General features: G+C 37.0%; 1 protein-coding gene across 10 annotated transcripts in view; it reads right to left on the bottom strand.

Annotated features, from left to right (window-relative positions):
- The window catches only part of ADGRV1 (adhesion G protein-coupled receptor V1), a 270560-nt gene that overhangs the window by 76571 nt on the left and 166712 nt on the right, over positions 1-27277 (bottom strand). For 9 of the 10 annotated variants that reach the window (XR_015799671.1, XM_088157236.1, XM_088157229.1 and 6 more), the window contains one exon: positions 3186-3302. Coding sequence is in view for 8 of the 10 variants with exons in the window: in XM_088157236.1 (XP_088013362.1) it covers positions 3186-3302 (117 nt within the window). In the remaining 2 variants the exon portion in view is untranslated. Of the gene's footprint in view, positions 1-3185; positions 3303-6268; positions 6455-27277 lie in introns of those variants that run through there. The other variant, XM_088157234.1, reaches the window with a different exon arrangement.

A 27277-nucleotide genomic window follows, 5' to 3' on the forward strand; every position in this document is an offset into this window, starting at 1 on the left:
AAAAAAAAAAGACTATTTAAGTTGGGAACTGACTGAAGTAGTTTTTTGTATGTTTGTTTTATTGTCATGAAGGCTGGGAGAGGGAAGGAAGGAGTGGTCTGAAAAATCTTATTCTGAATTTGGTTCTTTTTCTTTCTTTGTGTAGTTAATAAATTTCTTTTTATATCCTTTTAAGTTTTAGGCCTGCCTTGCTTCTGCTCCTGGTTCTGTCTCACAACAGAAAATGAGTTTATTTAAATTGGCAAATCAAAACCATGACAATGATATAAGTCAATTATCAAACACAGGCACTATTCTATGCAGCCTCAGAGAGGGCAGAGTGACTGCACAAAGGACACAGAATCTGTTCCTGTATTTCTGTTCTTCTCCAGACATAAGTATTTAAGTCCCATTTAAGTATAAATTCTTTATTAATTCTGCTTTTCAGATCAATTCATATATTTAAAGTAGACTACTCTGAGAAATACAAATATTAATTTCCCAGACCTTTAAGTCTGCCATTCAAACAGCAGTAGCACCCAGACTTCCCAAATCAGTCTGGTTTCCCCTTTGATCCACAAGCTCTTCTAGAGTTGTCATGGGGACCAATTCAAGCACAGAGATGTTCCCAGCACTCCTTCCTGTGCCCTGATATAGCTTACTTACTCCATAATTAGATATAAAAATTGAAGACTTATTCCCAGCTGAAAGGAGCAAACTATAGCTGAAGACTTGGTTGATCTATATTTCAGATTATTTCTTTCCTTTTGGGTCTTTCAAAGTTCAGGAATTATTCTCAGCTGAAGATCTGTACCTACAAAAATGAGAATTGTCTTCATTCTGCGTTTTACTCCTGGCAAATCATTCCTCAGCAGGCTGATGGATGCCCACTTAAGAACTTTTGTCCTGTCAGATTTCCATGAAGAGTCTTCATGTGTAACAGAAGCCTGAGGCTACACTAAATTCTAAGTATTATGCAAGTTCTTAGGATTTAACCAAAGTCTACTTAAAAAAAACAACACTGGTTTTCAACTACAGACATAACAATCACCGTTAACAGTCATACAATTTTTTTGGCATTATAAATAATTTTTGCAACTCAATGCAATGTAAAACACATAGAATGGGATGATGAAATACTATCAAACACTGAGTTGCCAAAGCTTGAGACATTCCAGTAAAAAAGAAACTTAAGAATGTTACTTTTTTTGTCCAAATTAACAAATGGTGAAGAGCTCTGAAGCAATTTAGGAATTAAGTGAATGAGCAACTGTGGAGAATATAATTTACAGTTGACAAAATAATTTAGAGTAGTTAAGCTGCAAGAACATCATTTGCCAAGCAAACAATTTTCTCTATTGAGGCCGTCTACGTGTAGGTTTCTAAGGCTAATGAGCACAGCTGAGCTGTTGGAGAGGCCGCTAGGGTTATCAATGAATATGAGCCTGACATATCCCAGGAAAATGCCCAATATCACATGAATGTTACTGGGAGAGAAATTAGATGCAGCCTAATTTGCAATTCTTGGTTTGGTCTGACAGTCTGCATATTGGAAGATTTGTATGGTAAGATACAGAACTGCATATATAAAGCTGTATGCTATAATAAATATGCTGGGGACAAATCCTCTTAAAATAACAGAAAAATGTAAGAGCCAAAAAGGAGGGATGTTGGGCTCCAGACAGCTCTTTAAAATGCTGTTTATTATATCCAAATGATACAGCAATTCATGGGTCATGGGTGACAAGAGCCCAGCCCACAGCCTTTTCAGCCACAGCTGTAGGCTCGTCTGAAGCCTCCTCCAGTTCTGGTTACAATGCATTATATACTTTTCATTACAGAGCATCTTAATACATGACAACCAATCAATACTTTTACTATTACTTATAGCCTATCCTAACTACTAACATTACTATATTCATGTTACTATTTCCAATCACAAAAGGTTAGTATGTTACAGTTTAAGCTAGAAGTTGTTTTTCAGTTTTCTTGCAGTGGAAAATTCTGAGATCTTTTCTCTACTTGCAACATTGGCTTTCTTGTTTGTCTGTGAAAATCATTTTGTTTCGTAAAAACATCTTTTGTTTAAGGTGGGTTTATCCTTTGCTCTGTATCATAAAATCCTCTTCCAACTCACTAGTTCTTTGCCTTCTAGTTACCCAGTAAGACCGGCTCAGCAGTTCTTCTATATCAAAACTTGCTATCATTTCTATTCCTTCTTCAGATTCTACATTTAACGATCTTTCTGTTACACATACATATCTGTGAGACCTTCCTGTCAAATCCTTATCCTTCCCAACAGAAAAATAAATCACTTAACTCACATACTGGTGCTAAATATACATTTCTAGATGAGGGCATAATAATGTATTTTTTCAAATAACCCCACAGATTGTTATTTTGACAAACTTTAACAGGTAATTTTCCATAACTATTTTCATTGTTCAAGGTGTTCCATATTAGTTCAATTGCTTTTTCCACCATTTACTGTTCTATAATATATCAAATGAGCAACACAGATGTGAGTAGTCTGGAGTTTGATGAGAAATGGCTGAGGGAGCTGGGAGTGTTCAGCCAGAGAAAAGGATGAGGGGACATGGTTTAGTTGTGGGCTTGGCAGTACTGAGTTAACTGTTGGACTTGATAATCCTAGAGGGCTTCTCCAACCTAAATGATTCTATGACTCTATAAAAATTCTGGTAATAATTATGAATACATATATTCTGCATTTTAATGCAAAATTGTGAAGGTGTGTTTGTCATGTTATACAAGTTTAATGACTAAAATGCCATTGACTCAACGAATTACAGTGTAGTTTACATTTACACTTCACCTGTAAGGGACGGTTTCAAAAGACCAAATAAGATATATTTAGAAAAACTACGAACAGTCAGAAAAATAATTCTTCCTTGTTCTGAGACAATTCTTCCTTGTTCTGAAGATGAAGTGAGATGAGGACATTCTTACATAGCTGTAATGGAAATGAATGGAAAAAGTCTTTGGAGTTGTGTCAGTGTAGGCTTAATAAAAGCCATCTAAAGTTCTGGCCTTCTAGTAGCACTGAATGTCAGTGCTCTATATCTCTCTCCATACATAAATATACAGATATGTATATCAGGGCACTAAAATATAATAGAAATACAGTCTAATATCTGTTATTTTTACAGGTGTTTTGGGGAAGTGATAAAAAGGACTAAGATACCAACCTGAATAAGCATCCAGCTGAACTGGCAGAGGTAAAGGTAATGAGTAACAGATGCAAGGGCAAAGCAGCTTTCCTCTGAGATATGCTGGCTCATGTAAGCAGAGGCCAGAAATGAAACCTGCCAGGGAAAAAATGAATACATGCATATTGGAATTAAACAAAATTAATTTAATGTTAACAATAAGGAGGAACAATAGTTTGGAATTAAAACATACACTAAATTACTATTTCAGAAACTTAGGAAAGATATCTTGGACATTTAATATTCACCCAAAAGAATTTATGCTTAAACAGTGTCTACTCCTAAACCAGCTTTAAACTTTTTGCAGACCATCTCCTATCTCTTTGTTGAGAGATGTTAGTTGTTTAATATGACCTGAGATTAGCTCAGCTGGTTAGAACATGGTGCTAATAATGACAAGCTTGTGGGTGCAATCTCTGTACTCACTTAAGAGTTGGACTCAATAATCCCTGTGTGTCCCTTCTAACTCAGAATATATTCTTTAATAAAGTAAGTTTTAAGTGGAATGACTTAAATTGAGTTATATTACTCAGATTAGTGTGTTGCTTGTTTTGCTTTACTAGCTTAGCACGAGCAGTTGGATTTGCTGAAGCCTTACTTGAGAAGTTGTGGTCCTACACCTAGATATATTTTTGTCTGGAATGGAAAAGAATATTGATACTGCTCTTGTTATTGCTAGGTAATGTTTATCCTAAATCTAGGGCTTTTTAATTTCCCATGATCTGCCAGCTAGCAGGTGCTGTACCACTCTTAAATTACTTATTTTTACAAATCTGACAGTCTGCTATGGGAAAACAAGGGTCAAGCTTGAAGAATGAGAAAGCACACCTGAGACGGAGGGTGTGTGTGGGCAAGGAGTCAGGAGAGACACCCATAGGCCATCTGGAGCTGCCTGGTCAGGTGGTGCACGTGTAACTCCTTGTGTGGCATGAGAATACCTTAACACACTGGACTGCACACTGACAACAAGACTAGAGAGAGACTTAATATTTATTTTTTAAAATTGTTCCCATGCAACATTATACACGGGTTATGCAACTGGGGGATGGAGATTTTCCTGTATAAAACTAAAAGATATGTTATCTTCTGATTTTAGCAAATCCAGATATTTTTATCAAGTAAACAAACTCAAAAGGCATTTACTGTCTTCAGACTGTCAGACATATAGGAATATAATACCTTAGCCTCTAAGATAGCAATACTGAACAAAAGGGAGGAAGCAACTATTCCTTTGTCTAATAACATACCAAGATTTTACATTCACAAGGCAGTTACAATTTGGTTTTTTCCACAGTTATGCCAAATCTCAAAGGACTGTATGTTGTCTGGATAAGTAGCCAATGCACTGTCTAAGCAACAAAGGTATTCCAACTCTGACTGCAATGAATGCAAATAGACAATTTCAACATAGCATTTTAAATTAAAACACAAGCTGGAAACCTTAAGCTCTGTCTTCTGTAAATTTCTTTACAGAGGAATGGTTCTACATGCAAAATTCATAAAAGACTTAAAGTGTTCACATAAAGAAAGGTTCTTTTCATCCACTGTGCTGATCATTTTTTCTTTCTCTGACAAGAGTACTACTTTTTTGACCAACAGACAATTGGCTTGTTAGTAAAATAAATTAATGGACCATGGAGAATGATTTTATGTATATAAAATCAGGGAATGGTGTAGGTAAGAAAGTTAAAGTAAATTAAGTGATTTGGGAAACATGTGGACACTGTATTTGGAATAAAATATTCGTATGGTACTGGGTAACCCTTACACAGTCTCATTATCATAAAAGTACCCTTATAAAGGCAGGATAATGTTACCACCATGAAATGGAAGAATAACAATGAGAAACTGGGGAACAAGTGGACTAAAAACAATTATGAACTGCATTTCAATATCTAAAAGGAAAAAAAAATGCACTTCAAGTATTTGACGTGATATTTATCAGCTTCTGCTGGGAACTGGCATCTAATCATGGCCACATAATCATTCAGTTATTAAGACGTTAATATACAGCTTAATAAAGACTGGCCTTTGCCAAATCCTGACACTGCTGAAAGAAATCCCATCATCTGGAGTGGGTTAAACACAACTGAAATATGTCTGCAATAGATGCCATCCATGAGGGATAAGAAGTTTGTGAAAACAACCCCATAGCAGCAGCTCTCTCAAACACTACCAGTAGTAATTTGTCTGAAACCTGAGCAAATGCTTCTATTGACAACAGGCATCTGGGTGGAAAGGCTTTACAATTTTTGTTTTCTGAAGGCTTCTGTATATGTCGAGGACAGACTGCTAGGCTAGAGACAGAGACAAGTAGGGATTCAAACACAAAAGCAACTGATGGAGTCCTGGAAATATGTTTTTAACCCCTTTTAGACTGAAAGCATTTTGAATTTATAACCACGAAACTGTAATTCCTAACATCCTCCTTTACGTCAAGAAAAATAAGTGTTTGCATACTAAAAAAGAAGAGTATATCACTGCATGAACAGTTTTCCAATTACAACAATGCAAAGAGTCCAACTATGTGCTAAAAAATGCATATCTTTGATAGACACTGACTTTTCTTAATGGAACAAGACTGCAATATGGCTGGAGTAATCCCTCAGCTAAGAGTTCACTGTACTTACTTTTTTTTGGGAAAGAAAAAAAACCCAAAAAACAAAACAAAACAACAAAACAAAAACAACAAAAAAACCCCAAACCAAAACAAAATAAAACAAAACAAACAAAAAAGGTAAAATATAAAATTTTCATAGATTTGTTATCTTGCATCTTGGTCAGAAGATACAAATGAGGCTCGGTTTATAACAAAAAACCCCACAAATCAACAAATGTGCCTTCCCAATAAAGTGTTCTTTAGACTAATTGCCTCATGTCTTCTGTGCCTCACTTAGTTATTAACTGTAGGGTGCAACCTTTTGTAACAAGGAATCTATTACTTTAATAACAAAATATGAACCATCTATTGGAACAAGCTGTTCCCTCTTGGATCTTTAAAATATATGCTCATTATAATACTAATTATCCAGAACTCTTTTTTCAGAGAACTTACCGTTTAAATAGCCCTTTTCAATCTTTGTATACTGACATTTAGTTCTATGCTGAGATGATAACATAGTGCTTCTTCTTCATACTTGTCAAGGTGATCAGTCTTGACCCAAAATGATTTAATTGATAATCCCTTAAATTGCTCAAGTAGCCGGCTGATGCTTTTATTAATTTTACTGTGATGTTTCCATACCACACTGAAAATTATGATGATAGCATATCATTCAAAAGGTTCCCCTTGACAAAGTGGAAAAATACCCAAAAAACCTATAAATAAATGCACTTCTGTATAACAGCAAAAAGCTCTTTGACAGTGTGCCCATCTGACAGTCAGTTACTCAGTTAGTCAAAAGACACTGCAATTATTTTAAAACTTTAAGACAATTATCTAGCAATTACTTCAAGGAAATTATTACTAGGATATTCCATCTACAGTCATCAACACCAAGCTATAAATGAATAACATAAGATGATTTACAAAATTATATATTCCTGTATGAAGAGTATTTTTGTACTGCTGTTTCCAGGTGGTAGGCTGTATCTGAAAATCACTCCTCTACTAGCCGAGATCTGCTCCTATTTTCCAGCCTGCAGATTTTCATAATCAGTTTACATCTGTTTTTATTTCTGTTGTAAGTCTGTCAGGTTACACAGGATTTCTTCCTCCTTGGGGTTTATATCATGGAGGTACTATCATGAATTTATGTAAAGCAGTAGTACAGGCTCCATTTCTCAGAGTTAGTTGAGTCACTGCACAACACAGTACTCTGTAGAGATGCCTAAACTACTTTGGACAGCAAAAGCAGTTTAACTCCATGAATACAGCATCTGCCTAGATCAATTTACCTTGTTTCTCACAGTAACCCTACATGCTGAAATGTATGCTCATACATGAAAACTTGTCCTTGTGCAAAAAGTCTTTGCAGCTTATGCATTAATCCCATTGTCCTCTATACTGGTGACACATTGATTCTATCCTTCATGAAAACACTTTGTCAGGGCTGGATGATGAAAAGCTGAAGTTTCACAAGATTCTTATCTGGGAAAATGAGTAAAATCTCCCTACATACCATGCAAAACTGCTGATCACAGTCATAGATTTACAGAACAGTTTGGAAGGGACCTTAAATATCATCTAGTTCCAAAATCCCTGCCATGGGATACCTTCCATTATGCCAGATTGCTTTTAACCCCATCCAGCCTGGCCTTGAACACTTTCAGGCAGGGTGCACCTGCAGCTTTTCTGGGCAATTTGTGCCAGTTCCTCACCATCCTCACAGTAAAGAGTATTTTCCTAATATCTAAAATTACGGTCAGTTTTAATTCTTTCCCCATGCTCTGTCACTACATACTACGGTAAACTGTTTCTCTCCATCTTCCTTGTAGGCTCCCTTCAGGTACTAGATGGCCACAATTAGGTCACCTCAAAGCCTTATCTTCTCCAGACTGAGCAATTCCAATTCTCCTAGCTCTTCCTCATAAGAGAGATGTTCCAAGATGTTAATCATCTTGGTGGACTTACTCCAACAGATCCATGCCACTTCTGGGCTGGAGACCTCAGGCATGATTGTAGGTGGGGTCTCATGAGAACAGAGTAAAGGGGCCAAATCCTCTCCCTCAACCTTACGGACACACTGCTTTGAATGCAGCCCAGGATACAGCTGGCTTTCTAGGCTGATATACAGTAATACCTCAGTGATCATCTAGTACACACAGCTTCCCTTCTTATTTTTTATCAACTATTTCTCAGTGCAGAATTTTGCTGTTAGCCTACAGGTTATGACTGTTCAAATTGTTCAAGAAAATATTCCTGCATTTTCAAGACAACATTTGAGTCTTCAAAGCTAGTCACATCTTTCTATATGCTACCCCATTACCTCTTAGTATCAGTGCTTCTCTACTTTCCATCATTGGCATATTTTGCCTGGGCATTTTATTTTCTGTCCCAGAAACCAGGGCTTTATGACCAGTGTAGTACCTCTGTTTGTCACTCTCCCTTAGTTTTCTTTTCCCATTAACCTGTATCTTCCCAGATCTGAGTTCCTGGACTAGTTGTCCTCCATTATTACTTTACTAATTATGTGACATATTATGTACTTTACTGTATCTATTTCATCACATAAAATTATCAGCCTAGTTTGGTTTTGATCTAAGTATAAGCATATGTGAGTCCTATTCTCTCTTTCATTTATCACTATTAACTTTTGACATATTTTTTTTAACTCTTAGATGTTTCTGATATCGTATTAATGGGCCTCCAGTTGCCAATTTTTTTTTTTTTTACTATATATTACTCTTAATATATCACATACTGGCACTCAGAAGTGAAGGATTTTTTAAAAGCACTTGCTGTGAGACCTGCAGGGTATTCTAAAAGTATTGGAAGCTTTTCTTTTTCATACTATGAATGCACCCGTCCTTTGAATGTTCCTTCTCTCTTGGTAGCCATAATCTTCACCCCATGCTACTAACTCTACACCATCTTTACTTTATCTCAGTGTCAACTTTTAATATCTCTATCTTCTCTGACAATGTGAAGATTGAACTTTTTTTCTGTTTGAAGTCACATCTAATGCATTTACTTTTCCTGCCTCACTGCAAATTTTTATCAGAAATTTTACATTATCCTCTCTTCATTTATATATTAAAAAAACCCACTTACCAACCAACTAACCAACCAACCAACCAACCAACCAACCAACCTTAACAAAAATTCCACGCAAGAAGACAACACTATTGTCAACAAAACCAAATGTACAAAATTTAGTCACTGATGCCAACTACAGATTATGTGAGCAAATCAATGAGCTTTCTGATGATTAAAGAATTTATTAAACTCTAAGTTCAGAATTAGCAGACCTTTACCTGGCCTCATAACAGAAATTTACAGAGAAAACAACGAGTCTAAGCTGCCTTTTTAATATTGCACAAAAGAAAAAAAGGAAGACTAGAAGACTGAAGAAATAAGGTCAAAAAATCAACTGAGAAGTTGTCTGAAACCTGAAATAAGAATTATGAAAAAGAAATAAGTGCAATACAGAGAAATAGTAATTCCAGTTTGTCATGGTTAGTGCTGAAAAGCTACCATATGTTAGACCTTAAAACAAGAATACAGCACATGACACAAGGAAACAAATCTTATCTTTACATTGCAATAAACGTGGAAATACTCAATGTGTTCTTTGCCCCAGACTTTCCTAGTAAGACCAGCCTTCAAGGATGCTGCATCCCAGAAACTAGGTTGGAGCAAGGAAGATTTACTCTTGGTGGAAGAGGGTCAGGACTGGGAATAATTTAGCATATGGGACTCTGGCACCTGATGGGATGCACATGTGACTGTTGAGTGAACTGGCTGTTGTCATTGCAAGACCACTTGCAATAACCTTTCAACAATCAGGTGACTAGGAGGTGCCCAAAGACTGGAGGAAAGCAAAGGTGCAAGGAGGAGGATCTGGGCAACTACAGGTTGGTGAGCCTCACCTCCACCCTTGGAGAAGTCACTGGCCTTGTAGATGTAGAGAGAGCAGCATACAATGTCTGCCTGGACTTTGACTTAAGCCTTTGACTCTGGTAAGATATTCACAGATGAGCTGTCGACTTTTGCGCTGGAAATGCAGACAGTGAGGTTGACTGAAAACTGGTTTGAACTTGTTTGAAAAGTACTGATTTTAAGTGGTTTATGTGACAACACTTCAGAAGTGTTCAAAGAAGTGAAATGAAGCTGATGTATTTGAAGCACTGTGACGAAAGGAAGAACATTCATTAAAAAAAAAAAAATAAACAAAACCTTTTTCCTTGCATTTTGTGGCAAACCATAATGTATTTCCATTCAGAGAATGAGGAACACCCAGTGAGAAAGACCAGCAGGTTTGTTCATTGAAAACCGTAGGTAACTGATTAACCATGTTCCAGTCAACTCAAACCACTCTATCTTAATGTTCTGTTCCAACTTTTCAGCCTGAAATGCAGTAAATAATAAAAAAATTTACAAAAAACTTAGTCTATCTGATGCAACATTAGCCATACAAGTTGTTAAACAGGAAGTAAACAAGTTGTAGAATGGGAAGTTTCAGCACTGATACTGCAAGTGATAAAACCCTGAGACAGTAAGTAAAATAAAAAGTAGAAACAAAATAATAAAGTAGTAAAATGTAATTTATAGTTTTAAGAACTGAAAAATGTTTTCACAAAGGGAGAATAAATCTGAGAGCAAAAATCTTTTCCAGTTGCAAGAAGTGACGAAAAACCTGCATGTTGTGATGGGTCAAGAAAAAAGAAAGAGAATATCTTGCAATGCTTTAGGGGAGGAGCTGTGGAGAAGCTAACCCCAGCAAATATAAAAGCATCAAACAGCTGAACAACAAGCATTTAGCCCTGAAAGAGGGCACAGGGCTAAGGTTTGACAAAACTGCTCACAACAGTTTTACTTTCTCATTTCAGCAGGAAGCATTCTGCCTCTGGCAGCTGAGAAAAAGATCCTTCCACCTGGAGAAACCCGCAGAGCAACTGGTCAATTCTTTTAAAACAGTTTGGAGTGTGCCTGTGAGGAATGTGTCAGTATATTTTTGCCACATTTTTGCAATTTATGTAAAATGTTGTTTCACAGTATGAACTCACAAAGCTTTAGACTTTCTCCTCTTCTAGTCAGAAATGCATTCTTATATGTCTTATTGAAATGGATCTGAACAGTTGTCATCTAATTTTTTTCACATTAAACAATTTTTTGTCTTTTATCAATTTTATGAAATTGTCTACATGGAGATTGCCTGCCTTACAGAGATGGTTTATTTGCATCTATATTTAAAAAGAAGAGAAAAAAATGAGCTCAGCTATATGCTATGTATGATTATACCAACCCAATCTCAATAGAGGAACAGTATCAAAACCATATTTTAAAGTGCTGTTCCTTTTGTTTGGACTTAATTGCAATGAACAATAACATAGAAGAATAAACATATTTAAAGTCTCGTGTCCTCACTGAACTGCTTTCTTATGCTTGAATTTACTTTATATGGGTAAAAATGGGGTTCCCCCTTTGAACACAGGGACACTGCTTAATAACAGTGCATATGAATCATACTTTTGTTGCTGCTTCATGGGACCAAACAGTACTGATGTGAGCCAAGTGCTCTCGTGTTTCATGTTGTAATATTAAATGCCAAGACAAAAATACCAATAAATTAGTTACAAAGAAACTGGAGAGATTCATGGCCATCAGCAAATATTCTAAGTCACTCTTTCTGGAAAAAGTAATAATACAACATACAGCATTTATCAGAACACAGAGGAAAAGGTTATGTAAGTTAGAAGATTGAAAACATAGTATTTAACTGGGTGAAAAGTTCAATAACTATCTTTTTATTTCATATTTATTCTGTATTAATATTGCTTAAATAAGCAGGTAAAGTCCCTTTGTGAATTTATGTCAACGCTAAATGACTTCACTGATCATTAAGTTGTTTATTTGAGAGGAGTGCTTTGTAATTGACACCACAAAAAAACCATGTATGCAGGTTAAGCTTTGTGTTTTTAGTTAAGTCAGTGAACATATATATTAAAAAATAAGTACCTTATGAACAGCAGCACCACAGTCTTACTCTATAATTTGTGTGCATTTAGTATTTTAGAGCTTTTTTTATGTTTAAGATTTATTTGCTTAGCTTGTTTATTCTTTATCATTGTAAACTGACATTATAAGAAAAGCCACACAGCTAACTGAAAAAAAAACAGACTTGAAATGCTGAAATTGTATTTACAACGGTGACCCACAGTGCTTTTGTAAAGATGCTTACATTTTATTAAGCAGCAGCAGAACTGGCAACCATTTTCAGTAGTGACTAGACATCAGTAACCATGTTATTATTTCCTTTCCCCCAGCTGGGCAGGAAGGTAGTTGGTGTCATGCTGGGTTCAATTCCTGCCCTCTTTGCTTCCCATTTTAAGGCTCAGAGACATTTTTTTTGCTTCTCTGAGCAAGGAGGTAGCAATCTGGGGGTGCAGGATAGAGGTAGAAGGGTGTGAGGCACCATGATGCAGAGATGGAGTGCAAACAGCTGGCTATGCACTTGAAGTTAGCTGTTGGGGAGAGAATGGAGTAGCTCACACCCTCCTCAAAACTAGCTTAACACAAGCACTCAGCTGCATGGGGTCCTCTAACATAGTTTGTCTTCTGCTCCAGTTGTACTGTACCTTATAAAGAATATGTTGAGGAAAAATAAGGACTAACATGCTCTTAGAAGGTCTTAATCCATTTAGTTTTATAACTGGATTCAGAAAAATGTATCTGGCATAGTACCCTATGAAGAGTTTTTATTGCCTTCATTTAGCTTTGCAACAAAGATAAGTATTGCCTTTGTTACTCATTACAGAACAAGAGCCAGACATGCTGTCCTGCTGCAAGATTCACAATAACACAACAGTTTAAATATAAAGATGCAAAGAGAAGCTGAAAAATCTTCTTTGTAAAACCACAAAAAAATTATCTACAGTTTTTTCTAGGTTCAAGTACTCACACAGAGCTCAGTGCTCTGCTCTGAATGTGCTGATTTGGCAGGTCCAAAACAAGCTCCTCTGATAGACTTTGATTTTCTACATTAGATCTCTGTCATACTGTTTTCTATCTAGAAGCTCAGATAAGACTCTGAGCAGATCTGCCATGACATATTAATTTACTCTAGTTGTTTCTCAGTTTGGAGCTATATTCACTTATAGGGTTTATCAGGAAAAGCTTTCAATAACATGGCTTCTCACTCCTTACATTTCTGGATAGAGTTTTTGAAGTTTGGGTATGAATTTCCAGCAAAAACTACACACAAATTTGATGACTTGACCCTTTATAAACTCCAAACTGAATTTAGGACTCTATCCAGGTCCAACAAAAATGTGATGTTGGGCAAGTAAAATTACTGCAAGGGAAACACATCTGATGACCTCTGATCCTTTATGTAAATAGTTCAGAATGGTCAGTGCCCCATGTCCCATGGTCAATGCCCCAAGCCTGTTAGTGTTTTAAGAGGCATTTGGACAACATTCTTTTAAAAATGCTTGAAGTATTACTCCTTGAAGTGATCAGGCCATGGAACTCGATGATTATCATAATTGTTCTAATTTTTTGTAGTCTAGCAATAACCTGAAGATGAGGAATAGAAAATTACTCCACAGAACCTAGATGCTGGCTGGAGTAATGCGCAACTCTTCACCTGCTTGCCTGCCAATTTTCCCCTACTGTAAGAGTCACAGCACAGAGTAGGTGAGCAGACTCACTATAAAGTGGGGTCAGGATGCAATCAGCATGCAGCCATGGATATTATTTTGAGCATGATAGTAAAGGAAACTCATGTTCCTCCACAAGGCTAGTCAGTTGTCAAGGATAAGTTTTGTGTTCTAGTCACGTGCTGGAGGAAAGGGATGCAACCTGCTCTAGTGGAGGATGTCTCTGCTCACAGCAGTGGGGTTGAAAATAAATATACCTTAAGCTCCTTCTAACTCAAATCGTTCTATGATTCTGTAACTATTTATTTATCTTCTTAAAAAAAGAATTAACCAAGATGTAATTCCAGACAAAGAGTGTCTTCTGGTTTCATAATGCTTCAGTAGCAAACCACTGCCTAAATATTAGCTTTTCTATACAGCTCTAAAATCATCTTGAGGGGCTTTTCCTTTTCTTTTTCAGTTAAAAGGTTAAGCAAAAACTCCTAATTTGAGGTAATCTGAGACATAGTCATAGAATCAGTGGCTGCAGATCAAAAAGAAGGTATACTAAGAATGCTAACAGAAGGCTGGTGATAGGAAATTATTCTTATTCTCAAGAGTACCTCTGTTGGTAGAGTGCATGCTGTCTCACCCCCCTCACCCCCAGAGATTTACATATATATAGAAAGATCTTAACAAGGCTATAGGATCTGTCTTCATCTATTGGTTTGAAGAGCTAATCTAACATTAAGTCCAGTGTGAAAGAACATTTAATTGAAGCAATTCAGGTTTTGCCAGAAGCTTTTAAAACATAAACACATTTACTTAACATTTACTTCCAAACAAAGCATTCTTTAACAAGTGCTAATAGGTAAGCTACCTAGTTCTACTATTATTTTTAACCAATGATATCAAAGAAATATTCTCCCAGACAACGAATGATGAGATGACACAGTGGCAAACTCCATCAGGAAAGGTTCAGGTTGGACAGTAGGAGGAATCACAGAAAGGGTGATCAGACATTGGAATGGAGTGCCCAGGCAGGTGGCTGACTCACCATCTCTGCAACTGTTAGAAAAGATTGAACATGGCACTTAGTGCCATGGTCTAGCTGACACAGCGGTGTTGGGTCAAAGTTTGGACTTGATGATCTTGGGATCTTTTCCAACCTAACTGATTCTGTGAATTCAGTGATCAGTATAATTTTTTTTCTTATGATATAGGAAACTTTAACTGCTGTTTTCTCTGTGCAAAAGGCTTCAAAATTGCAGAACAGCAGCAGGTTTCCCAACCTAACAGAAACAGAAAAAAAAACCCTTTAGATTTTGTTGTGCTAGTGGAAAGATTGAATTTTTAACCCATAATAATCAATGCCACTTAATAATTGCATGGGCTTTAACAAGTAATAAAGATTTAAGGTGATGTCAGTTGAAGACGGGGTTTTCCAATGGGTATAATAAAATCACTGGGACCATGCCAGCTAATGTAGATTACTAAAAAGCATTAAATAATGTCTTAGTAGACATAGCTTATCTGTTCTTTACAGACTCACCTCATCTCTAAACAAATGGGGAAAGGAACTGGGTCACTAGTGCTCTGAGTATTAACTTAGATAAAAACAGACAAAGACAAATGCATTAAATATCCTAAAACTATAAGGATCCTAGAACCACAAAGCAATAGCATAGAATAGGTACTAAGTGCAACTTTCAGTACACAAACTTTATTGTAAAAATAAATTCCAGAAACGGTTCAAATATTTCTAGAATTCAGAAGGTGAATCCTCCTGCCACAGTCTTTATTCAGTGGTATAGACTTAATCACTTTTTCAAACACAAACACAGAAACTTCCTAATATAGCTAAAACCTTTGCTCTGTGGTTCTGCCAATATGTGAAAATGAACTGCATGGAAAATCAGTTATTCCTAAAATTATTGTTATTCCAATTGTCTTCACACAATAAGTTATTTTAAATACACCAGTGTTTATTCTGGAATAAAAATGCATACCTACGAAATTGGTCTGAAAAATTACTCTGTAGTGCCTGCTACATTATTTTGATATTTAGGGACGCAAACTTCTAATGAACACTACAGAATATAATAGTTTCTCATATATATAATGAGAAGACAGAACATGTTATCTTCTTTTTTTAAGTAAGTGGGCTTGCAGATACTAGTTCCGCTCTAGTCTGGGCTGCCAGTGGCTTGTCAGCAGTGCAGAGCAGGGGAGAGAAAACATTGAACGGGTCCAGCCCACTGCTTCACCTGCTGTGCCCATCCTGCTGTCCTCTTCTGAGGAGAGCCCTAACCTGAATGAGCCGTCTTCATCTGCCTCTGGGAACTGGTCTGTAAGCTCCTGCCTTCCTGGGAGGGATCTGACACCCTCTTGTTCCTTTGTACTGTAAGCCATGTGGACACCCCTGTCAGGTACAATCTTGGGAAGGGTATTTCCAGCATTTTGGCTCTGCTGACTCATATTGAACTTGTCACTGACCAGGACCCCCAGGTCCCTTTCCATGGCACTGCTTTCCAGCATCTCATTTCCCAGTCCATCCATATACCCAGGGTGGCATCATCCTGGCCAGGAGGTCTATAGTAGACTCTCACTTTATTTCTTTGCCCCTTGGTTCTAATCCAGAGGGTCTCACTGCACTTCCAGCTGTGAGCTCCATACATTCTAACCCTTCTATTACATACAGTGCCACCCTCCAGCCTCTTCTGCCCACCTATCCCTCCTGCAGAGCCTGAAACTATCCAACAGGGAACTGCAGTCACAGGATTCATTCCAACAGTGATGCGAAATCTCTGGGACACAATGAAAGCCTTGAGCTCCTCTTGTGTGTTCCACATGCTCTGTGCATTAGTGTAGAAACATTTCAGGTGTAGTGCATTGCAGCCAACACCTCCTGAACCAGATTGAGGGATCCCCTTGCTCATCACCCTTAAGCCTAGTATTTCCCTTTCCAAGCTAGTTTAATGCTCTGCCAATGAGCTCCAATACCTGTTGTGCTAGAGCTCTTTCCTCCCTTGGATAAAGGTGTATCCTATCACGCGTCAGTAGACCAGGTGCTGAATAGACCATCCCATCATAAAAAAGCTCAAATTTTTTCCAATTACATCAGCCTCAGAGGCAGTGGATGTGCCTATACCTATCAATATTTTTCCTAATATGCAGCAATTTCTGAACCACTTTCTGTTTTATTGTGTCAAACTGAAACATGAAAAAGAAACTGAAAACATTTCAAATTATTTTCCAAACAACCCTCCTGCACAAAAATTGCTTTTAGACAATAAAATATTTAACAGGTGATTAAGACACAGTTATTCTCAGGTTCAAGAATGACGTCTTCTACTCTACATTCTACAACAGTGAGGGAAGTTTGTCATATGTAAAGATCATTCTGTACTTTTAATTATAGTTAAACTGGTATCTAGACCTCTCTACATACCACTAGTTGAGTGCCAAAAAATGCCACAAGAGTAGAAAATTTTTTGTGACTTCATAGAATGTATTCTGTATGCTGCTCTGCACTGGAGAATTCCTCTCAAATCATAACTCATAAACAGCATTCAGCATAAGAAGGATAAATACCTACAGCTTAATAATTTTTTGTAGGATTGTTTTAAATACTGGATATGCTCCTGCCACTCAGTACCACAAAGATTACTTTTTGATACGACAGAATCAAAGAACTTCAGATCCACATTCTTTAAAAAGAGTTATTTGTAAGCTGATAGCTGCCTAGCCCAGTTTACATTCTTTCTCTCAGATGACTGCAGTTCCTTTGCAGGTCAGTTGCTGTAAACCTTAGAGCTGTTAAAATTCAGCAGACCCAAAATGATGAATACTTCTCATGCATGTGTGGTAATTCTGCAGGCAAAAAGAAGTTGACAGAACACAGTGTTCTGAAAATCAGCTTTGCAAAGTGTGTACTTGGATTACACATACAATGAAAACAGGCTGAGCAGAACAGCTTTGTATATGGGAGCACATGTAAGAAAGCAAACACCCTGCTTAACTGATAGTTCTAAAGCAATTAACCACATTTAATTTCAAGACAGGAACAAAAGCACTCTTTCTGCAACCTCTCTTTTTCTAGGAACATGGTATTATCCTTGTTATTATTTGGCTATTGCAACACCAGCCAAACATAGAGAATATTTGTCTTAAACACTCACACATTTCATACCTGTCTCCTTATAGAGTTCATTCCCGTACTTAGTTTCAACGTTTCTCTTGTTCCTACAGAAACAGGGATGTTTTTGCTGTGTGCAAGTGTTACAAATGATTCCTATGCTTGACTATACTAATAATAGCAACTGCTCTCCTCAGACCTCTCACACATGTTAAATTAATCAACACCAGAAGGTCAAATGTACACAAAGCAGCTTATTAATTTATTAAATGAAATTACCTCATCATCATATTTTGGTTTTCTCTTTCTTCTTTATATGTTCATGCAGTAAAATATTATCACTGAAATATCTTATGAGCTCCAAACTTGCATTGATTACATGCTACTTGCTTTTTGACACCACAGCAAAACTGAATTTTGTCATTTCACAGAAAACAATTTCCTTAGCTTCGCAGTTAATTCATCTGTGGAGGCACCTTCCAACGCTCTTGCTCCCTCTACCTCCCAATTATGCCACCGAACTCCAGGCTATGTTTGCAAATAGCCCAAATGCACATCCACAGGCCTTTTGGCACAGTGAGGAGAGAATTTCTGCCATGCGTGGCCATTGCACATGTTATGTAAGGTCAGTTTTAATTTGTATTGTATCTTCTACATCAATGTGACTTCATCTGCCTTATGCTTCAAGTCAGCTGAATATGAGCCAGCTCCAGATCAAAAGCTTCATTTTGGCTAACACTGTGTGATACTTGAGAAAATAAGTCTTGTTGAGAAAAAAAGCTCCACATTAGTTTGAACACAAAGCTACTTTTAACTAAAGAGTTAACTCAGAGTTAATTCTTAACTAGCTTTTAAATGAAGAGTTAACTCAGATTTAACTCTTAACAAACTCTTAACTCAGAGCTGCACTGAGTCCAGCTTGAAACAGGGCAAGTGTATACTTATCTCTGCCAGGAAAGGATTTCACAGGCATATCCTTGCTTTCCAAGGCCTGATGAATAAAATGTCCCTGGGTAAGATTAGGTTCATATGCTTCATTTTTCACATTTTGTGGCCATCTGGATGGGGATTTTTAGGAAACCAGTGGACTTGTTCAAAATAACCAGGTGGGAATTTGGAGATGACAACGTAGGCTCATTGTAGATGGGATGGCCACTGCTTTCCCTGACACCCTGGGGCCTTAAATCAGTCTCTGTTCCAAAATGGTCCAAAATGGTGCATGCTGACCATGTGGCCCTGCTAAGTGCAGGTGCATGCCTGGGAGACTACTAGCAAACAGGAGCAGAGAAAACAATGGTGAAATGTGCTAAATTGAGCCATTCCACTGCCATGGATTTAAAAGCTACTGAGACCACACTGGATCCTCAGGTGGTGACTATATACATTTCTCTATCCTTTTTCTCTCTTTCTCTCTCTCTTTTCCTATGTTCTTCTTCTCAAAATATACTGTAGGCCAGACTACAAAAATTCCAATCAATTCCTTGTTAAGTGCCTTGTTGTGTTTGGATAAAGTTTGTGAAGTGTCTTACTTTCTCTAGGTTGTTTTAAAATTTGCCAAATTACCTTATTCTACTTCAATGCTCTAAAGTTTGCAAGTACAAGTTTGTTTTGAGTCTCCTGAGAATTTTGTTGTTTCTCCAGGACACAGCCCAGACTAAATCAAACAACCTTTCTCTATATCTGCCAAGTGGACAAGGCATTAGAGAGTTCAGCAAGAAATATTGGGTAAAAAAAAAATAGGGATCTTCTAAAATTTCCCAGCAGTTGTTGGCTCCCATGATGGCTCCTTTGCATCACTGGCAACAGACAAAACTGACCATTTGGTGAGCAAATTTGTGCAAAGCACCTAATCGGTAAAGAAATTAAAAAGCTGAGGGATGCTATCTGCTTCTTCAGTTTTTCATCACAAAAACTGATGGCAAATTAGAAGTCTTGACTAGTTTGTCCAGCTATGTTGCTGGTGTAAAAAACATATTATCTTGTCCTACAAATTGTGCTGTGAGCAAAGTCTAGCTACAGCAGTATCACTGCAAGAAACATGATATAACTTTGCATATCCCTCTGAAGAAGTGTATCTATGCCTTTGACTGGATGTAAATGTACAACAGTCAAATTCTGAAAATACAGAATCAGGCAAATGGATTAGAAGACCTGATGAACTTCATATGCCACACTGAACCTCTCCTACACAGACCCAGATCCCTCACTGCAGATTTTCCTTCACTTCTCTGATTTGCACACAGACAGCAACAAAACCCACAATCTTATTTGACAGCAATGTTAATGTAATCAAAAAACTTAAGTTCTATTTTTTACTCCAAAGGATTAGTTATTTAAACTATTTGTCATTGTGAAGTATAAATTTATGTAAGTGAAAAATGTATTATTTTTCTATGTTTTATGTGGACAGTGTTAGAGAGCTATAAAAATTACAGCCTGAAAAATCACTTTCAGGCCGGAGCTCCTTCTGGTCTCACAGCTCCGTTCCCAGGCTGATAAGTTTGTTCAGCTTCACTTAGGGAGAATTTCTCCCAGGATGATAATTTGGTCAAAACACAATGGAATTCATAATAGAGATTAGCACCAGGTGTTGACTGTGGGACCCATTCTGAAGTACAGTCCCATGGGTGTTTTTCCCAATTATCCAATGAGCTACTGTCTTGTCTTAGCTTCTTAGCTCTGCAGAACATGCTTTAAATACGGGTTGTCCGTTCAATAAAGATGGTCTTCTTTCCCTAAAGAGGCCCATGTATGTTGCTGTCCTTGCTTTCTCTCTCTCTCTCTCTCTCTCTCTCTAGCACAGTAAACACAGTTTTACTGCATTTTTGAGTCTTGAGTAGAAAGATCTAAGGTTACAAAAATTAGTATCTATGCAGAACAAATGGTCCCAAAATTCTGTTCATAGCTTTTCCCTTTCAAATCTTTTAGAGACTAAAATATTAAATTCCCTTTCATTGTCTCCTTAGGTATATTACTTTTAAATAAAATCCACACAGAATAAGTATAAAAATCCCACATGAATGAAATTTAGGAAATATCATTCTTCTGAGCATTTGGATTGGAGTGTGGGTAAAGACTGCCTCTCGGTGGACACATCTGTTTTGTGTCAAAGTGAAAGTCACCTAAGTAACTGTTAATCCACCACTGTCATATGTATTCTAGTGAGTTTATCATTGTCTAAAAAATAAACCTGAAAGAAGACTGCCATCAAGCATTTCCCAAGAAATTCAGCAATTCCTATGATTTACTATACTTTAGTGCACTATTATTGCATCATAACAGGATCACAGAATCACATAGTGATGCCTTAAATTTTAGCTTTCATATTTTCCAGATTCTGTAATGGATTAGTATATAACTCTGAACTTCACATAAAGTGTTAGCAAGTACTCTTTACAGTTTAGTTAGACAAAACAATCCTTTTCCAGCCTGAGAACCAAGGAGACCATTGCAGCTTCAGGCGCAATGGCGAATTGAGGAGAGTAGTCTGGGAGAATGGGGCCTCATAACCTGGAGCTGTAACTGGAAAATTAACCCCAATATGTAAATAGACCAAAACTTAAAAAAGTGTGAAAACCCAGTGTCCATCTTGTGTGTAGCCATGGCTAGGTTCTTGTACTGCCCAAGGTGTACCCTTTGAAGGCCTTTTAATAAATATCTACTCTATTCTTTAACATTGTCTAGCCACTGTTCGACGTAGCCTCTCAAGGCATCAACAGGATCACAGAACCAATTAGGTTGGAAAAGAACTCTGACATCATAAAGTCCAATCTCTTACTGAAAACTATTATGCCAACTAGACCATGGCACTAAGTCTAGTCTTTCCTTAAGTCATTCAAACACCTCCCTGGGCAACCCATTTCAATGTTTAATCACTCCTTCTGTCGAGAAATTCCTCCTAATGTCCAACCTGAACCTCCCCGGGTGCAGCTTGAGTCTATTTCCTCTCATCCTGCTGCTAGTTGTCCAGGAGAGACTGACCCTCACCTGGAATTATAGAGAGTGATAGTCACCACTTAACCTCTTTTTCTCTGGAGTAAATAACTCCAACTCCCTCAGCCACTTCTTGCAGGACTTGTGCTCCAGACACTTCCCCAGCTCCACTGCCCTTCTCTGGACATACTCAAGCACCTCAATGTCCTTCCTAAATTGAGAGGTTCAAAACTGAACCCAGCACTTGAGGTGTGGCCTCACCAGTGCCCAGTACTGGTGGACAATCACTGCTCTGGTCCTGCTGGGCAAGTATTTCTGACCCAAGCCAGAATGCTCTTGGCCTTTTGGGCCACCTGGGCTATTGTTCAGCCAGCTATTGACAAGCACCTCAGGCACTTTTTTGCTGAGCCACTTTTGAGTCACTCTGTCCCCAGCCTGTAGCTCTGCATGGGGTTGTTGTAGCTCAAGTGAAGGACCCAGAACTTGGCCTTGTTGAACCTCCTACCTTTGGTATTAGTTCATCTTTCAAGCCACTTGTAAGAAATGGAATTCCTACATTTAAAATGCAGTAGACTTTTCTGGAAAAAAAAGGCTTTTTTTTCTCAGCTACACATATTAATAGTGATCTTTTCTTTGTATTCAAGTATACTTTGGCTAATGTTTTGGGTATTTTTCCCCAGAAAAGATGAATGTCAGCAGAGGTCTTGAAATAAGGTCATGAACTGAACATTTTACCAGGAGTCTTAACTCATTTCTCCCCAGCGAAGACCAAGGGTAAATAGCCAGTACTCTGCTCCCAAAACCTTTAACTTACACCACATATCTTTCAAACAAAATTAAAGGATGTTTGCTTTGACTGGAAAACTAAAATCAAAAACAACTGCAAAAACAAAATAACAAAAATAAAACCACCTAAAAAGGTCTAAGGAAGTAAATTAATTAAATAAAAATAAAATAAAATAAAAACAGGAGGCAATCTGTAAGGTTTTCTATAATACTCTGATGACAATGAGTGTGTGAAAACAACGACAATTCTGAAGAGATTACTACAGACTAAACAAAGACCAAACAGCAGTTTATCTTTTATAGTCTATTCTACTATTTGACAGAACAACATATTTTAATTCACGTTGAAGTAAGCAGTTCAACAGCAATGACATAAAAGTGAGATGGAAATTAGTACAGTTTTATAATTATAGTGTTATTTTTCCTGTGTATATCTCTGAATTTTGACTTTTGTTTATCATTATTTTATTACACTAATCTCTATCATCTTCCAGAAATATAGTGCTTTAAAACTTCCATTATATTACTTCCATTCCCACGAAACTTCTTAGTTTTAGGAAGCACTTTTGCAAATATCTATCTTCCCTCAGAGGCTTTTTTTTTTCCCCACTATATTTAAACTACATGACATGACATGCCAAACAAAACCAAAACTGCTATTTATTTTGGGATCAGACTAAATGGTTGGTACAGAGGTGGGAGAGGGAAGAGGCATTAAGAAAAAATTAAAGGGTGAAATAAAGTTGCAGATGATTGGATAAATGCTAATTGGAGAGTTTGCAATGCAGTATTTTTAGAAAGTCTAAAACAGAGCACAGAAGGAGATGGAAAGTCATAGGTTATGTCCTCCATGAGAAGGAAATCTTTGAAGCCCACCTCTTTTCTTGAAGACCAGCTGTTTCTAGGTTTAAGTCCTGTGATTACAAGACATTGTTGAAATGCAGGACTGACAAAATCAGTTAATGAGATTGCTGCACCTCTGAAAGGTTAGCAAGCTACAAAAACTTGGAGGACAATAGAGTGTTAGCACACACCTGGTATTAGGACACTGCTGGGCAGTGACATCTCAAGCTCTATGCTCCAAGAGCAGTCAAGCAGGTTTCCATAATTTTTATTTGTCTAAAAACCTTTTTCCTCTATTCCTGAACTGATTCTAGCAAAGGAATTAAGCCACACTGTTGAGCATAAGTCACAGAGAAGATGACTTGAAAATGAATATTCTTTGGCTTCCCCTGATTCTCCCTTTTCTCACTGTCTTTCCTGTCATTGATTTCTTTTCTTCCTGATATCCAGTTTAACAATAAAAATATTTTATTAAAATTAGCCATGGAAGTATAAAACCACCAAATGTAGATACAGGAAAGTGCTACAAAGAAATAAATCAGAAAGAACTTCAAATGACAATTAAAATTAAATGAAAATTAATATTATTCATCTTTTGAGGAACCACACATAAAAGGTTACATAGCTCTTAAAAATTATGACAATATAGAGAAGTAGTACCATTGTACACAACAAGTTAATATTTTGGAGTTGTGACAATTACTTTTCATGTTTAAATAACCTAGTAAAGAGTTTATTCTCAAACTGACTGTCCTCCAAGATAAAAAGCTTTTTGCAATGTCACATAAAGTTCAAAACTGTGTTGCATCTTATTTAAAAAACACAACAGACCTTCTTCCAAAAAGAATTACGAAATTAGTAGTTGCATGATAAGTTCGGGTTTAATTCCCAATATGTTTTTCCACTCTGGCAGAATAATGTTAGAGGACAGTTAAGTAAAAACATTGCCATGCTGTGAGTCTGCACTTGGCACTTGTGCTCATCAGAGATGTGCTAGTATTTGTATGTGGAGCTTTAAGACATTTATATTTGAGAATCATTTGTGTTCTCTGTGGGAAGAACTGCCAGCTATCAGCCAAGCTAAAATATTCTTTACTTGTCTTAAATATTTTTGCCAGATAATGAGACAGTTATGCTACAAAATGTATTTGAAACTTTCAGTATAGAAGCAATATTATTAGCTTTATCCAGTCAATACATTAAAATGATTTTCACTTTTTTTGTGCCACTAAAGAGAAATGCGTCACAGCTGAAGGCTGGCCTGTCAGTTCTGAGATACTGCAATTAATCTGTCATGAAGGCCACCATACAGATATCTTTCATGCTCTTAATAAGAATGCTCATTTTCTTTCTTTTTGAGTTTTAATGTCCTTTTATTTGCAGTTGAAGGAAAGAAAAAGTTACAAAGACTAGTTACAGGTCTTTGTATGTGGAGGTGGAAAGATTACTAACTGCTAGAAGACAGCACTTTCCAAAGGAGTGGGCACTGAGTCTGTCAGTGGTGCTCGGGGTACAAAAGAGTACCATAGATGCCAGCAACAGATAGAAATTTATTAATACACAAAAGGGATGACAAATACAGTTTATGGGTGATTGGTATAAGTGCAAATATCTGAAGTGCATAAGCTACAATATGGCACTGTATCATATGTTTTGGTATGGTGCAATGTAGTGTAGTACACTGTAGTACGTAAGAAGGGAAGGTATGTGCCCTACTGCACCATCTCCCATTTCTCCCTGTTGGAGTGTGTAGAACAGAGGCCTTTCTGAGTTCCTCAGAGAGAGATCAGAATGCAGGAATCAATTCAAAACCTTTAGAGAAATTAAAGTATATTAAGCCACTCAGACATGAAATAGAAGTGTAAGCTTTAGTTTAAAGTAAGTAGAAATATAAAGTTGCAAAGACATGAAGTAGAAGTAGAGGTAGAAGTAGAAGTAGAAGTAAAAATATGCTTTAAGTGCCTTAAAGAGCAAAAGCCTTAGAATCCAGTGTAACGAGCAAGCTTCAGTGAGAGTTCAGAAACTTAGTTCTAGACATAATGAAAACATAGTAAGAATATCGCTTATATTCTTCAGATAGAACAGACAGAATTATTTGCATGAATAGATAGGCTACATGCGCAAATTATACATAAAGATTAACATCACTTTTGTACAGTAGAACTAGAATTCTAATAGGTTTGGAAGAAATGCTTTAGGTTCATGTTTTTAGGTCATTGGGCAATTAATAAATAAAAATCTGTGTATTGGGGAGAGCTCTCTCTCTCTCCATCTCTCCTCACTGCCAGCATCACCACCCAGAAGATAGAGCTGCTGCTGCAACTTCTGCCTTTTCTTTGGATTTTGTACCAGAGAGCTTCTCCTGCTTCTAATTGGGACTCTATGCCAATAGCTTTTAGCACAGACTATAACATTTGGGACTCTTTGTCTTTGAGACTGATGTGCCTCTACAAATAAACAACTTTACAGCAACCAACTGCTCTTGCTTCTTTGAAGCCCTAAACCCATAGCAATCTCAACATCTGTCCATGAGAAAACTGAAATTAATGTTGCTTTACAAAAGAAAGAAAGAAAGACCAAGTGACCAAAAAATATTCTTGCAGCAATATGCACTGAGTACAGATATCAAATTAGGAAGTGAAATTATAATAGCAAATGCTGTCAGTGCCAGACAAGAGTTCATCTCACTTAAAAATTCAGAGATGAATGAAGTTTCTCAAATTCCAGAAAAGATTTGCATGAAAGTATGATTGGTTTATATCTGCAGCATGACTTCAAATACAGCAATTTACAAAACATAACCCATAAATCTGCTGCTTTTTGCACAGGCTGGTATAGACAGGAGATTCCTTGTCACCATTTTTCCCCTGACTAGTGTTTTCTACTGCAGGTACAATATAGACACCACTTGCTAAGGAACAGAGCAGTTTGAACAGACAGTGAGCAATCTACTCAGTTTTGACCTCTTTATGTAACCTGCAAATAAGTCTTAAATATTCAACTAAACCCCATCTCATCCCTGCCCTCATCCTAGTAAATTATAATTGTTCTTCTTTTTTTTTTTTCCCCAAGAATGAAAAAGTGGAAGAGCTCTTTCTGAATCCAACGTTAACTAAACACTCATAGTTTCTAATTAGTACATGCGGAATCCATAGAGAGAAATATTTTTCTGTGTAATCAGAAAATTATTTTCATAATTTCTTACCTTCTCCTACTGGCATATAATTTTATCTGGAGATTGGACAGTATGGCTGTTTCACTCATGAACTACCTCCAGTCTTCACTACTGAAGATGAAAATATGGTTAGTTCTTAAGATACATACATTTACTGGAGTGGTTTGTATTTTCCAGCATCAGAGAAGAAAAAGAGACTATTCCAAAAATTATGCTTATGGATACAAATTAATGTTCCTTAAATATTATTCCTCATCTTCCTTTTACTTCCCTTCTCTGGTTAATGGGAAAACTACCAATGGAACCACTGGCACCAATTCTCCCTGCTTCTGTTCCAGTTGCTAAGAAAAAGTCTTCTTTTCTGTGGAAAAAAGGTTGAAGCTTCTGGCTCCAGTATAATTTTTTATATCTCCCTAACTTATTCAGCTACTCACTTCACTCTCCATAAATCTATATGAGGAAACAAAAGGAGATATTTTTATGTAGCCACAGCGTGTTTTTAGCACTGCAAGGGCTACCATAAATAAAATCTCTTGGGCTTTATGGTTTCAATTTCTTTCCCAAAGGAGAGATTTTTCAGGAAAATAATTAATTGCTTGAGTGGAGGTTAATAGCATGGCTAATTCATAGAAAGTCATCATCAGTAGTTTAAGAACTCTTTACTCACCCTGGTCAATCAGTAACAGCTAAACCACATTATGAGATAGGCCTGTGGAAGTGATTAATTCCAAATCTCCAATAAATTTCTCAGTACCACATGGAAAATTACAAAGTGTCTGCCCTGTGGTAAGAATTTAGCATCCTAGCTACTGTGGAAAAACCTTGGAAAATACACACGAAAATGAGAAAAAAACTCTGCAGGCAGGCAAAATTTTAGAGACTTTCAAGTGAACTATTTTGAGAAACATAAAAACTCCTCTATATTTACATTTACGTATATTAAATTTCAAAGTG

This window comes from Sturnus vulgaris, chromosome Z (assembly GCF_052056855.1).
Source record: "Sturnus vulgaris isolate bStuVul1 chromosome Z, bStuVul1.hap1, whole genome shotgun sequence".
Classification (NCBI taxonomy): Eukaryota; Metazoa; Chordata; class Aves; order Passeriformes; family Sturnidae; genus Sturnus; species Sturnus vulgaris.